General features: G+C 40.9%; 3 protein-coding genes across 4 annotated transcripts; 1 reads left to right on the top strand and 2 right to left on the bottom strand.

Annotated features, from left to right (window-relative positions):
* Window positions 1-362: 362 nt before the first annotated feature.
* On the bottom strand, window positions 363-4,060 carry LOC120707234 (splicing factor YJU2-like). Its single transcript, XM_039992077.1, has 8 exons — window positions 3,675-4,060; window positions 2,962-3,111; window positions 2,732-2,866; window positions 2,576-2,641; window positions 2,351-2,416; window positions 2,110-2,199; window positions 1,320-1,401; window positions 363-817 (listed from the first exon to the last, which is right to left on the bottom strand). Exons 1-8 carry the CDS (start codon window positions 3,870-3,872, stop codon window positions 621-623), a joined length of 984 nt encoding a protein of 327 aa, XP_039848011.1. The 5' UTR covers window positions 3,873-4,060; the 3' UTR covers window positions 363-620.
* A 1,296-nt stretch (window positions 4,061-5,356) lies between these two features.
* On the top strand, window positions 5,357-6,292 carry LOC120709898. Its single transcript, XM_039995525.1, has one exon. It carries the CDS (start codon window positions 5,357-5,359, stop codon window positions 6,290-6,292), a length of 936 nt encoding a protein of 311 aa, XP_039851459.1.
* A 413-nt stretch (window positions 6,293-6,705) lies between these two features.
* On the bottom strand, window positions 6,706-9,100 carry LOC120710649. 2 transcript variants are annotated; one of them, XM_039996266.1, is made up of 5 exons: window positions 8,919-9,100; window positions 8,094-8,214; window positions 7,798-8,005; window positions 7,508-7,704; window positions 6,706-7,431 (listed from the first exon to the last, which is right to left on the bottom strand). In XM_039996266.1, the coding sequence occupies exons 2-5, from the start codon at window positions 8,211-8,213 to the stop codon at window positions 6,787-6,789; spliced, it is 1,170 nt and encodes a 389-aa protein (XP_039852200.1). In that variant the 5' UTR covers window position 8,214; window positions 8,919-9,100; the 3' UTR covers window positions 6,706-6,786. The 2 variants fall into 2 exon arrangements, with proteins under 2 accessions (XP_039852200.1, XP_039852199.1); XM_039996265.1 differs by lacking the exon at window positions 8,919-9,100 and having other exon boundaries at window positions 8,094-8,369.
* Window positions 9,101-14,332: the final 5,232 nt, after the last annotated feature.

The raw sequence follows: 14,332 nt of genomic DNA, 5'->3' as shown, positions 1-14,332 counted from the left end.
CAATAAAATTAGCTCATTGGGTGTCATTTCACATAATTGATATCCTTTCGGTAGTATTTTTCCTAAAAAAATGGAATTCTTTTGGTATGACATAACTATTTTTTAAAATTTACAAATGCTTACCTACAAATGCTGACCAACCTTTTGGAGTAGTTGCTAAAACTTACTGGGTTTTTGCAGAAAACGTTGCACAAATCTAGGATGAGAAACCACACAATCACTTTCTGCATTTTGACGTTTCATTCAATTGTCACAAGCAAAGGCAAAAGAATTTTCAGAAACAAAGGCAAGTAAGCAAGTTTGCAGATTGTTGTTTAATTCACAAACAATAAATGGGCAACGATGGCCAAACAGCTGCAACATGAAACAGGTTAAGGATTGGCTATGGACCCCTGAGTTAATTTTGAACTTTTTTGCAACTATCAATTTCACAAGTACTGTAATGTTTCAGATATCCAATAACAACACAACCCTATCTGGAGTTCTGGACACAGTCCAGATTTGTAACAGTCAATACTCGCAGTTGAGCGTTGACTGCCAGGGATTTGTGAGGCTAACATAAGCTATACTATATGTCAATTATCGTCACAACCAGTACCATCATGGCTTCAAGAGGGTCCTCACTCACTATCATCGCTGTCGTAGTTCTGGCAGAGGGACTGGAGAACATTGGTTTGCATTGCAGGTTCACTCTTTTGTTCTGCTACTGGTGCTTTGCCGTTGTCTTGGACAGCCGAGGATTCAGTCTTCTGTCTCTTAGGATCTGCACTAGTAGACTTTGGTTTCACTATAAATTTGGGCATCCAGCTCTTGCTCCCTGCAATGCATGCCCAACGGTAAGTTTACACATGAAAATATCTCGCTTAGCATTATATAGAGGATGCGAGAGCAAAAATATGTCATTTGCTTTCAAAAATCAAAATATGGCTACTTTTATATAAAAGGTAAAGGAAAACAAACAATACAGGTAAATTCGACATGAAATGTAAAATAACAGGTTTTATAGACAATTTGGAATCATGGCCAAAAACAAGTTGCCTAAGTGCATAATACGACACTACCGGTTAGGCATGTATAATGGTAAGACATGTTACAGTTCCCCAGAAAAGCCTTTAGACCAGAAGCTCTCATGGTTGCTGTAATTAGTCAGTACAATGATCTAATGAGGTGTCAGAGTAATTAGTGGAAGTATCCCAGTTTTAATTCTGCATTCAATAGGAAGTCCAAACAAAAATACTGAAATATGGGACTGTATTTGCTTCATGTAGACTGATGAAACTATACAGAAAATATTAATCATAAACCTGCATAGTGCTTACCTTCTTTATTGGCACCCTCTGATCCACTAGTTTTGCTTAAAACATCTGTTGGCTTTGTCACTGATTCAGAAGATCCATTGATCTGCAAAAATTTTATAATATTAGCCAACCAAGCAAACAAATTCAAGATATATCAATAAAAATATATATAAAAACTATACATTTATGGCAAGAAATAAAAGTGACCAGCCCACTCTTGAAAACTAAAGTGCATAATATTTTCAAAGAAGAATGCTACACTGATAGACTACTCCAAAACACCATTAGTTCACTTGTATGCCAATGTTGGCTAAGATTTGCATAATGAGCATTGCTCGACAACAAAACTTTACTCTTATCACTGTATCTATCTTAAAAGGATCCTCCCCCTTTATAGCTCTAACAGTTTCCTTTACCTAAAGCAAACCAGATATTCTGGAAACCTTACACAGGACAATGTCTCAGTTTTTAAGCCATTATTTCAGCTTTGCCTTTTCACTCCCATGCCTTTCTTGGTTGGTGACCAAAAGTGACGACAAGATGGAAATCTTTAACATGATAATCCACTAGTATGTTTCAAAAAATGTGAAAAAAACTGCAAGGGCAATACATCATTTATTACAACAGAATGTATATAGCCATAAGGCGAATGATAAAACGACGCTTTTTTTGGTTAACAGTATTAAGTATAAATAAATGGTAGATAATATAAATTTTCACTAAATGAAATTAATCTAATTGATAAGTTGGGATATGGAACCACAAAACAAAATAGCAATGAAAACAAAAAAGGGGAAAAAAGAATAAATACCTTTGCTGTTATACTCAATTGACCAGGGACCAAATCATCATCATCATCATCATCGTCATCTTCTATCCGCTTTACATAGAAGCCGGAGTTCTACATTAAGCAATAGGATCACAAGTCAAAAGCAATGTCATCATTGAAAACACTTAAACAAAAAACTGTACTTTCAGAAGGTAACATCCTCCATGAACAAGTTATACATGAAGGCATTAATGGGCAATGTGGTACAGAGATAGAGGATTACTCGAAAAGTGATTGACTTGATAAGTTCTTCATCTTCTCCGTCAAGCTCCGCAATTGCTTTTTCCTCCTATAATTTCACAACGAATACCAATGTTAAAAGAGAGAATTACAAAGAAAAATCATATTGTGGCCATACCAAGTTATTCTAAATAGCCAAAAGATGAAATGTTCTATTTCAAACATTCATAAAACATGATAAAGCGAAAAAATGTTTCTAAGGTCTTACCTTCTCATGAGCTGAACGCTTCAAAATTTCAAGCATCTGGTCAACAGAGACGCCAGCATGTCTAGACTGTAGACAGCATAAGAAAACAATATCAGCACAAATCCCATGGAATAAGCCCTCCTAAACACCAGTTAGTGCCCTAGAACTAGATCCAACCTTCATGGAGCGCATCTCTTCTAAAGCAGCAAGTATGTCCATGTCCTGCTTTGAGTCCGTTGCTCTATTCTCCAGAGCTTTCATTGCATCACCCATCTCTTCAGCGTCTCGCTTCCTCTTTTCTTTGTCTGCTGCCTGAACAAAACAATATGCATCATGGTGATCAAATTGAAGATCATAATGCTTGAAACGCAGAAGTTGACCTTAAAACATGCCACGAAATCACTTACCTCATCCTGTTCACGCCAAGGTTCAAAATTTCGACTAGCCCCTGATTCCACTGTGTAGTCAGAATTCTGAGGGTCTGTTTTGAAAGTGATCTCAGCAGAACACTTAGTGCACTTGAAATAAAACCTAAATATTTGTATTCCCAAGTATGTCTGCACCCAAAATAGAAGAATAGCATTAGCTTGAGACTTGAGTTAGCATACAACCAGTAACCAAATACACACTAGTTGATACGAACATGAAATTCTGCAGTTCCAAGACAACAGACAGCCAAATAAAGATTATGCCAGGCCATATAATGATGACAATAAATTGGTCATCAATTCAAAAGCACAAATATACCGGCTATTATGCTTAGCTAAATGAAAGATGGATGCACTAAACACAAAGAAGAACTGCTGTCTATATGCAACAAGACAGGTTTAATTCCAAAATAGTAGAATCACCCTCTCCATGGAGGCATAGCATGTAAAACAGTAAACCTATCAACATTGCACAACCTAGAAGAGCAGGCAGTGCACTTTTAAAGATAAGGTCTGACATGAAAATTATGATATAAGCCAGCATGCATAAATTCTTCAAACTACTGGAGACCTAAATCTTGAAGATAGGACTCGGAAAATGGAGATCAATGGGAGCTTGAAATGGATGCCAGCTTTTGACATTTCAGATTTCATGTAAGCATGTACACTGTGGGTGTCTGTGAGTCGCCTACCTCTCCGACGACATCCTCCTTTCTGGAGTTGAACTTGGTGCCTTTGTAGATGTATGTCCCGCAGGTGGCGCATTGGATGCTCATGGGGAGCATCATGCGCACCTTGATCTGCTGATTCTTGGGCTGCCGCCGCCGCGGGATCTTCGACGGGTCGAAGTCCGGCGGGTAGTACTTGTTCAGCACCTTACGCTCACCCATCTTGCCGGAACCCTGACAACCCTAGGTCGGCCGCGCGGGAGATGGGAGGGAAGGGGAGGGGTGGGGGCTGGCACCTAGGGTTAGGGTCGGCGGGCGGCGGCTGCCGGCTGATGCCTGCTGGTGTTGGCGGCGGCGAGGGCGCGGCCGCGCCGGAGACGGGACAGCGGGGGCTGGGGCGATGCGACGCGCGCGGCGACTCCTTGGGGCTTGGGGGGCGGGCGCGCTGGCGGCTGGGTGCGGGATGCTCGAAGGGCGTGGCCGCTGGCCCGTACTTTTTGCAATTGGGCTCTTTTTCTGAAACAATTTTACGTTTCGATCCTTAAGCGACGTAAATTCAGTTTTGGACGCTGGCGCCGAGCTAACGGCTGTTAGGCTCACTCCAACAGGGATTGGCATTTCGGGTAGGCAAATTCAGCTTTGGCTATGGGTGCCAAAATGGCTACGGTTGGTATTTTGGGCACCCCTCCAACAGTGTAGCCATTTCAGTCGCAAAATCGTCGGGTCGTTGGTACGCGCCGCCGCCATGATTCCGCCGCTGTCCTCTCCAGATCCGGCGCCGGCGATGCATGAATCTGTGGCCGGCGAGGTCCTGGTTGCTTGTTGATCTGTCGCCGGCCACTCCACCGAACGTCCCTGCTTCCTTGGTGCGAGCCGCCGCCGCGATCCCCGCCAAGGCCCCCGACCTCCACCTCCTACAGGAGGCCGAGGCCGCCGCGCACGCCACCGTCGACACCCTCGCCAAGCGCGGGGAGGAGGTCATCGTCCGCGCCCTCGACGCGCACGCCGCCGGCAACGGCACTGGGACGGCGGTCATCGCGGCCCTCGCCGCAAATGCCAAGGCGACGAGGCGAAGATTCGGGCTGACGAGGAGGCCGCCGAGAAGGCGTCCACTGCGAAGGCCGCCGCGGCGACGGAGGCGCTGCGCGCCGTGGTGAGCGTGCCGGATTTGCAACCTTGGAAGTCTTCTGGTGTCTTGGAACTTCACCGTGATTCTGCAGGTGGGCAAGCACACGCCATGGCTTGGAGGTACATCAAGACGGGGATTTGTGGAACTGCTGCAGCGAATCGGCGTGCAAAGGATGAGATCCAAGCCGCAGCCATTCTAGCACTACTAGGAGGGCAGACGAAAAGGCGTTGGGGAGGATCTGTCATTGGCCATGCCGTGAAGAACAGGGAAAGAGAGGAGATATTTGCTCAAATAATGAGGGATTACTTTGTCGAATCTCCACTGTATGGTGACGACTTATTCCGTCGAAGGTAAGAAAGCACAAGAAATCATTATTGTTGTCTCTGTGGATATTTACTGGATTTCTGAAGTTTGGCTCCAATTGAAAGATTGCAATCATCCTTGTAGGTTTCGGATGAGCAAATCTCTTTTTCTACGCATTGTCAATGACCTCACTGCTAGGAACAAATATTTTAAACAGAAAAGAAATGCAGCATGGAAGCAAGGTTTTCATCCAATTCACAAATGTTTAGTTGCAATGAGGATGCTTGCTTATGGTGGACCTGCAGATGCATTGGACGACACATACAAGATGGCAGAGAGCACAGTTCTTGAGACATTGATGGAGTTTGTCACCACTGTTATAGATGTTTATGGGGGAGAGTACCTCAGGCCACCGAATCCAAGGGAGCTTGAAGTAATCCTAAGGCACAATGAGGTAAGAGGATTCCCAGGTATGATTGGAAGCATTGATTGTATGCACTGGGAATGGGAAAATTGTCCCACTGGCTGGTCCGGAATGTGCAAGGGGCACAAGGGAAAACCCACTCTTATACTAGAGGCCGTAGCTACTCAAGATCTCAGGATTTGGCATGCTTTTTTGGGGCTCCCTGGTTCTCACAATGACATCAATGTCTTGCATCGATCACCTGTGTTTGATGACCTAGCTAATGGGAGGACACCAGAAATTGAGTTTTGGGTGAACGGCAATCCCTACACAATGGGATACTACCTAGCTGATGGAATATATCCAGATTGGGCAACTCTAGTGAAGTCAGTCAGCGCCCCAGCTAGCATGAAGCACAGGGTTTTTGCAGCTGCTCAAGAAGCATGTAGAAAAGATGTGGAGAGAGCATTTGGTGTCCTACAGGCTAAGTTTAAGATCATTCACAACCCTGCTAGACTGTGGAAGCAGAGAGACCTAAATGCCATAATGCTTGCATGTGTCATCCTTCATAACATGGTTATAGAAGATGAGCGCAACATGTACCTTAATCCTTTGAATGCAGCTGATTTCGAAGGCCTAGAAGATCCACCTGTGAGGACCAGCCGAGATGTGCCAGAGATTTCTCAGTTCATTGATGCATACAGATGCATGAAGAACAAAGAAACCAGTAAACAACTGCAGCAAGACCTCATCGACCACATTTGGGGTCATTATGGTGCATCCACTGGGCCTTTCGCTGGGCGGTAGCTGCAATTTGTACACCTGTGGTTGTATTTTGTGTAGCCGACAGCAGTTCAATAGGCTGCAATTGGATGTATATTTTGTGTAGCAGGCAGCAGTTCAATAGGCTGCAATTGGATGTATATTTTGTGTAGCAGGCAGCAGGGCGGTAGCTGCAATTGGATGTATATTTTGTGTAGCAGGCAACAGTTCAATAGACTGTAATTGGATGTTAATTCTCTTAGGGCAATTGGATGTTTATTCCATGATTGTTTAACTGCCTTTGATGCTGTTTTGTTCAAATGCTGTTATGTTCAAACACACACCGTGCAGGCACAAGGCAAATTAATGATAGTACAATACAAGCTGATAATACAAATACAAGCTTATTGTTCAAATAGAAGCTCATGATACAAGCTGATTGTTCATATACAAGCTTATTGTTCAAATAGAAGCTCATGATACAAGCTGATAGTACAAATTGAAGCTGACTGTTCGAATACAAGACAGACACAGATTGTTCAAGAACTGGGAGGTGTTGGCCCCCTAATCCCATGCCGCTCCAGGATCTCACGTTGAACAGAAATGTAGTACTCTTTCATATGCGGAGATAACTTATCCAGGTCTTGACCCATGAAATGAGCCTCAGCTTTCAGTAACTCCACCTTGGTTTGCTCTTTGCGCGCTGCAACTTCCTCCCTAGCCAAACTTATTTTCTCCTTCTCAAGTTCCCATCTCTTCTCCATCTCTTCTCGCTGCAATGCGATCATATTCTGTTGAAGTTCAATCTTAGCGTCTTTCCTCTGAAGGATTTGTGCCATCTGGGAGTCTTCCTTGTCGTCCTTGATCTGGCTCCGTTCATTCATACGTTGCAGTACCTCTATGGCAGTGCTTGATGCGGATGTGTCCACCGTTGGCCGAGCCCTCTTCTTCTTGGCACTGTCCCTACCTTCAGGCCTGGCATGTTCTCCTGTCTCTAAAAATTCTGCTTGGTTCGGGCTCCCGGTCTCACCATTTGCGAAACGCTGATTCACTCGGGTGGCATTGCCTGTTGTGTTGATTTCCACCATCTTGTCACTCCACTTTGCTTCGTTTTTCAAGATGTTCCAGCAGTGCATGAAGGTCCATGGCTCTGAATCCTCAAACATTTTTACTGCATCATTCTCCTGTAGCAAACATGTGGTATATTAGAATTGGTCCCATGGTAGTAAGTTACACACAGGAGTGCAATAGATAACTAACCCGGTCCTGTTCAGTTTTCCCACTTTGGTTGTCACGTTCAATCTTTGAAAAGAAACCACAAAATTTATTCACTGCCTTTTGGATGCTGAGCCACCTGTGGCGGATGGCCAACACACTTCGGGAGGCAGGGGCTTCAATGTTCTCAGTGAAGTAGTCGTGCATCCTTTGATAATATCCACCACTAGACTGGTTTGTCCCTGATTTTTTTAAGACAGAAATAAGCATACCATTAGCTCACAGTATGACTACATCTAAATCAGAGCATATTATTCTACAACTACAAAACATACCTGTGATTGGATCCTTGCTCACGTTTAGGAATGCAGAGCATATTATTCTATCTTCCTCTTTGCTAAAGGCTTTACCTCTTTGTGAGAGCTTTTTCTCTTTGCCACCCTTTTTTGGCTTAGCACGAGGCATCTCTGAAAGTGGTTCATTGATGTTGGAATTGAATTGCAATTCAGGGACATAATCCCTACCTCCTTGGCTCATTGCAGCCTGAAATGGTACGTGAGCCTGAATCCCACCATCTATGGTATACAATATTCACTAAAAAATAAAGATGAATGATAAAAGGGACAGCCACCTGAGAAATGTTATCATTCTCCAACTCTTCCAAGGTAGCAGATAATGGAAACTCCCACTGCTCTGAAGCGGGACAAGAACCTTGGCCACCATATCCATACATATTTCCTTGATTATCCATCCTACAACAAGCTGGCATCGTAAACAAGCACAAATCGTGCAGAATATGCTAACAAGCCAAGAACATATGCACCGTCGTCTGTTCTACATGAAAATTAGTAACTAGCAGGATGGACATAAGTATAAAATCATTTCGGGCGTATCTGAACGCAGTAGTATTTCCTGATTCCAGCAAGAATACAATTGTTTCTAGCAATGGCCTTGATGAACATATGCACCGTCGTCTGTTCTAAATGCTGTTCCTTCAACAGCCTCCGGTATGTTCAACTGAACAGGTTACTGGAGTACCAAATAGCAGATCGACACATACATTTCAGCCTAGGACCAAGATCACAAATCACAACGAGTGAGTACTAGTCAAAGCTCGTAGGACCAAGATCCGATAAAGATTGGCTTCGATCTACAAAGAATCGGCCGTTCCCCCTTCGGATACAAGATGAACACTAGATCCACGGCAAGAACTAGGACGTCGAAGAAAAAAAAATGACTCCCCCCAGCCCCAACGGATGCTCCCCCCGCAGCGGCCAGTAAAAAAGCGAAGTAGCGCCCGAGCGCGGCAGCGTCGGCGCCCACCTCCCTCCGCCTCCTCCTTCCATTACCCCCTCGACTCCTCCAACCGCCATCCCCAACGCGAGGAGGAGCGGCGGCGGCCCAACGCGAGGAGGACAGGGACCAGCCATGCGAGGCGCGGAAGAAGAGGACGAACCTTGCCTGCAGAGTCGCCGGTCGCCGCTGCGGAGATGCGGGCCGGAGTCGCCGGTCGCCGCTGCGGAGATGCGGGCCGGATGCTGCCGTTCACCGCTCCGCCGCCAAGTCCGTCTCCCTCCAAGCCTTCTCTCTCCTACCGTGAAAGCAAACGACCGTTGCTCCGAGTGAATGCGTCGCGAGTGGAGATGAGGCATTTTACCTTTTCTCTCTCTTCCGACGCAATATGCTGTTGGAGGGCGTTTTCCTGCTGCTACAGTGCCCCAGGGTACCCATTTTGCGTTTGTCTACACGAATGCCAACCCTGTTGCTCCGAGTGAATGCGTCGCGAGTGAACGAGGGAATGAATGATTTTATTGATGGTTTAAACCATTTTTTTATATTATATTATGTACAAGAGCGAAATGTGCCTATTCCGAAGGGATATGCTCTTTCGTGAATGGCCCCTTTGGGATGGGCTCTTCGTGAGTTGGCCCTTTTATAAAAGGCAACTGTCTAATACTAAATTAATTAACTATTACAAAAATTAATCACTAATTCTAATTTCTTCGTAACACACTCTCTTGATTAATTTCCTTCTTCTTGTGGTCTTTATAATCAATTTGCTCTTTGTGTGGTCATGTAAATAATCAAATAACTCCTTAAAAACTCTATGGGAAAAATCAGGAGATGTGATATAATAACTCCTCCAAAAACCTTTTAGGAAAAATGTGAGGAGAATCTTTGGAAAACTCTGTGGAAAAAACCAAAGTAATTCCGATATACTAGGCAAAACTCCTTCAAACCCAGTGGAAAAAATAAGGAGCAACACCATAATATACAATTATCAATGCTAGTAGACCCTCGAGACAAACCCAAAGTCTTAGTCTAATAACACTTTGACCTTATGGTCAATATGCTTCAAATATCATCTTCCAAAAACCCCTGTGGAGAAAATAAATGATATAGCATATACTTTTGCGCTGGCAATGCCTCATCAAAAACTTTATATGAGAAACCTCAAATGGAAAACTTATATAAAGAAAAGAGTGTAATGCATGTTATGTCCGAGTATCATCCACCAAAAACCCCATGAAAAAATGAATGATATGACATGACCTTGTGTTGATATTGCCCCATTAAAAATTTATATGAGAAATCTCAAGGAAAAAACTCATAGAAAGAAAAAAGCTAGTGGAATATGATGTTTTCAACAAGTTAATATTCAGAGAGACTCTCTCCCCGATATTTGCAAATCTGAAAATAAATTCATACCAATGCACTCAACACATAAGAAATGTGCAGTATGGTAGACTATGTGAATATCTCAGTGAGATTATCACATTACTTAGATTGCAAGTGTTTGTATGTCCATATTACTTATGGAGCAGAACCATCTTAGTGCAAAAATATTACACTAAATATAATTTGTCATCTGCACAACATAAGTTGTATTATCTTTATGGGTAATGACTATTGATTCAATAGAATCAACACCACATAACTTCAATATGTGATCTATCATTCTGTCAAGTTATACACATTCATGTGAAGCCTTGTACAATACAATATCAGAATGATTAGTGGAATTGACTATTAATGTCTAGTTAAAGACTATCACAAAATGATCTTTCCAAATGTATTTTAAGCCTTCCAAAGATCTGAATTTTGGGATCTTAGAGATAACCAGAATCATTATATCCACATGATCGGATCATGGATTATACCAAGATCACATGTGTTATTTGAGATATCAAAAGGCACTCTTAATTCTAATCTACCAATATTTGGTTGGACTAGCGCTACTACTAGATAGCAAATTTTTGCAAAAATAATATCCGACCGGGAACTTTTGCAAGATATATTAGCGCAACAATAGCACGGAGATAATGAACCATATGTCCTATTATCTCATCTCAATCACTATGGCATACAATAACATTTATCTCTTCAAGAGATAGAACAACCATATGATACATTCATATTGAATCGCCCAATATGATCTGGAAATAGAAGCTTTGTACAAAATCTTGAGAGAAGATGTTTAGATCAGAAACACAAAATAAAATATTGATTTAGTCTATATCTTCCATCTTAAACTCCATTTTTGATTATCACGCTATCAATGTATGTTCATTACTAATGGTGTCAAATTTATTGACCACCATATAAGACTATGAAGTACAATCAAGGACACCAAAAATGGACACCCACGTGTAGTCAACCTTGTATCCCTTAAGTTTAAGGAATACACACAAAGTTGATTGTACCAAATTCGACTTAACTGCTCTAAGCCATATATTGACTTAAGCAATACACAATATATGTTGTGATTTTATGTATGAGGTTTGGGTATGTGAACTCCTTCCTGGAAGCTTCATAAATACGCCAAATCGAGTGATCATATAAATATAAGCATTCACCACATCTATCAACTATCAACTGCAATGATAGATGCTTTTGTACTGCCAATCAAAAGATAGTATCGGAAATTTATAACAATTATTTAGGAGAATAATTTGCATTGAAAATCAATGCTTGAGCTTTGCGTAAACTCCTCGTGCTACTATAGTCTCGCTTTGTATCTCACCACCATATTGTTCTCAATTCATTTTAGAATGAAAACATTTATGTATTCCACAGTAAAGATACCTTGAGATGTTAGTTCCATAGGCTAAACCATCTCTTTCTTGGTGAGTAAGACTATCTCTGTATGTATTACTTTATTCAACAAGTTCCAATAAGAGTGTTCAATAACACTCTGCCATGGTTTTATTGGATGACTTGGAATGTTGTATACAATTTATTCAGAGAAATATGTGTCAACACGTGTAGCCTTTCTATCATATAATTCTCCAATCTATCAAGAATCAAAAGTACCATTAACGACCCATCGTGACTTCCTGAAACGAGGGTCATGGCTTTCCGATATCCTAGCATCAGTATTTAGGTACACCTCTGAGCTAGGTTTGTGGATGACATTCATCCACCGAGAAATAACTAATATTGACCCACAATATGTTGCCAACCATAGGTTGACTTGCATTTACTATCTTAGAAGGAACGCCTTCTATTGCTAGCGTGAATAATCCTGCTTTATGGCCATACTTCTCCCCCTCTTATTTACAATTGGAAGTTGAGTGAATTTATTTAGTACCTCCACTCTGGCACATACTTGCAGAGGATTAACAATATTAAAAGATACCTTAGTAATCAGTAAATGCATTTGGCAGTCTATTTGCACTATTTTACAAATAATAGTTCTTTGAACTCAAAAGTTAGTCATTTAATACGTGATCCAGATCTTGAAATGCTTTAAATATTTTCCTGACATTATATATGGTACGCCAAATCTCCCCGTAATGCCTGAAAATGCTCGTTATTAAAATAAACTCAACGTACGGGCCGTAAATAGGTCCTCCTTGAGAGGTTCTAGATACTTAATGATTGACGGAGATTGAAATCTTATGTTGATCCCAAATTTTCAGTGTGCACCCATCAATGTACGCTGTGGTGGTGAAATTGGTACGTATACAACGTAACCAAATCTTACACAAATAGGAATTCTTCAAGGACTCCCACGTACTAAATGTATATAGGGAATATGCAGTTAATCTTAAGTCAGGAGTGTGTAAATCTACCTGACCCCAATATGAAGTTGGAAAAAATCGCAATTCTCTCACAGTGGTCCTATATGATTTTGATGTTTTTCTCATAGATTCCATTTATCTTTTTGGATATTTAACTGAATTTTAATGTCAAAACAATTGTTTGAAGGCATATAAATTTATTTGTGTTCAGAATAATGAGCTCACAACTTGAGCCATTATTTACCAAATGCATAGTTGAGTGTGGATACTTTCAACACTCTAGATCATCTTATAGATGAATCTTTACAACCATGAAATGCCTGATTTGTCCATACAATATTTGTATCGGACTCAAATATATTCTCTTGAATATGATCAAGGGATCTAAGACATTGAAATATGATTTTAAGATAAGAAGGTCTTAAAAATCTATCTGTGGCACTTGTCGTAACTACACTTTTGGAAAACTATGACCAATAGAATTGCTAATAATTTTTCAACTAATCCCATAGGATGGGCAAGTTGATCATTCCAAATTTGGAATGCATTAATAGTGTGAAAAATTATCTTATACGCAACATCTTGTACTGGGATGATTGTATGAATAATACAATCAAAATGAGACTTATCTCATTACCTAGATGCCATATCCAATATTGTCTTCTTGTGTTTCCAAACGAAAACACATTTGGATATCTCTATAATTTAGTAAGATATGAGTCGAATTAGCACATAATTAAATATCCTCAATTGTTAACTCATATCCATAGGAAGAATGATAGTGGTAGAACAAATTAAACTATCATTGCATCGCATCAACGATGGCAAAAAATATTCCCTCTTCTTGTCATAAGAAGAGGAACATTTTGCTTTCCCAATTATAGAGTTTGTGGTAAAAAAATGTCCACTGGGCACATACCATTCCCACATTGGAATGATTCCCGGACTAGCTATATTTATATATGACAAGAATTCAATAAAATTCTCATCTAATATATAGAAATCCATAAATATTATCAAGTATCAAATTCACAATATGATAGCTACAATACTTATACGTTGATAATGAGTATTACAACATCTTTAATGTATAACGAATAACCTCTAATTGAGGTTCATGAAATTCTTCCCTTAGTGAATGGAATAAAACCAATGCTATTTTTCACTGTCCATGGGAGATAATGATACCATCTAAAGCGAGTTCATTAAACTCCTCTGAAGTCAATATCTACAACATGTGACAGACCATTGATTTAATTAATTTACACCTAAGGTAAATTAAAAATCATGTGGTGATGTTGTAATCTCCAATGCAAAATTTAGGAGATCCATATCTTGACTTTGTTTTCAATAGTTGGAGCTAGTCAACAAAACTGTGAACCTTACAATAATTAGAGGTAGTCACAAGGTGTGTATACCTCATAGACAATCATTATTAATATGGCACACACATAGTAGATAATCTCTATGTCCGAGACTTAGAGTAGATCTCTCAGTAGTAGGCAAATAAATTGCTACTATAGGCACGGTCTCTAGGCTGATATATTCACATGAATATACCGCAGCCAATGCCTAAGACTCTGCTACCTGTGTGTCACCATTAATAATAAGTGATGGTAATCACCGTAAAAGTATACCATTCGTATATTTCCAAAACACTTATTTGGCAGAACACAATGTAGGTAATAATCAAGTTTAAATAAACATGATGTAGACCTCTTAGCAATGGGTGAATAATAGCTGCCATAGGCACGGTCTCTGGGGTGAATAATTCAATATAAATTAAACGCACCAATGCCTTGGACTCCATTACTTGTGTTAGAATCCCAAATGTATCCAAGATATG

This window comes from Panicum virgatum, chromosome 5K, assembly GCF_016808335.1.
Source record: "Panicum virgatum strain AP13 chromosome 5K, P.virgatum_v5, whole genome shotgun sequence".
Classification (NCBI taxonomy): Eukaryota; Viridiplantae; Streptophyta; class Magnoliopsida; order Poales; family Poaceae; genus Panicum; species Panicum virgatum.
The sequence above is the reverse complement of the archived record's forward strand: the minus strand, read 5'-3'. Positions and strand labels throughout refer to the sequence as shown.

Bases quoted from the DNA above. Each gene is read 5' to 3' on its own strand.
- LOC120707234 (XM_039992077.1), bottom strand. From the start codon at position 3,872: ATGGGTGAGCGTAAGGTGCTGAACAAGTACTACCCGCCGGACTTCGAC. The intron at 3,112-3,674 runs GTAGGCGACTCA...TTTTGGGTGCAG, and splicing joins AGGAGGATGTCGTCGGAGAG to ACATACTTGGGAATACAAAT. The intron at 2,642-2,731 runs GTTGGATCTAGT...TGCTGTCTACAG, and splicing joins AAGAGATGCGCTCCATGAAG to TCTAGACATGCTGGCGTCTC.
- LOC120709898 (XM_039995525.1), top strand. From the start codon at position 5,357: ATGAGGATGCTTGCTTATGGTGGACCTGCAGATGCATTGGACGACACA.
- LOC120710649 (XM_039996265.1), bottom strand. From the start codon at position 8,231: ATGCCAGCTTGTTGTAGGATGGATAATCAAGGAAATATGTATGGATAT. The intron at 8,006-8,093 runs GTGGCTGTCCCT...GTACCATTTCAG, and splicing joins AGAATGATAACATTTCTCAG to GCTGCAATGAGCCAAGGAGG. The intron at 7,705-7,797 runs GTATGTTTTGTA...TAAAAAAATCAG, and splicing joins GAGCAAGGATCCAATCACAG to GGACAAACCAGTCTAGTGGT.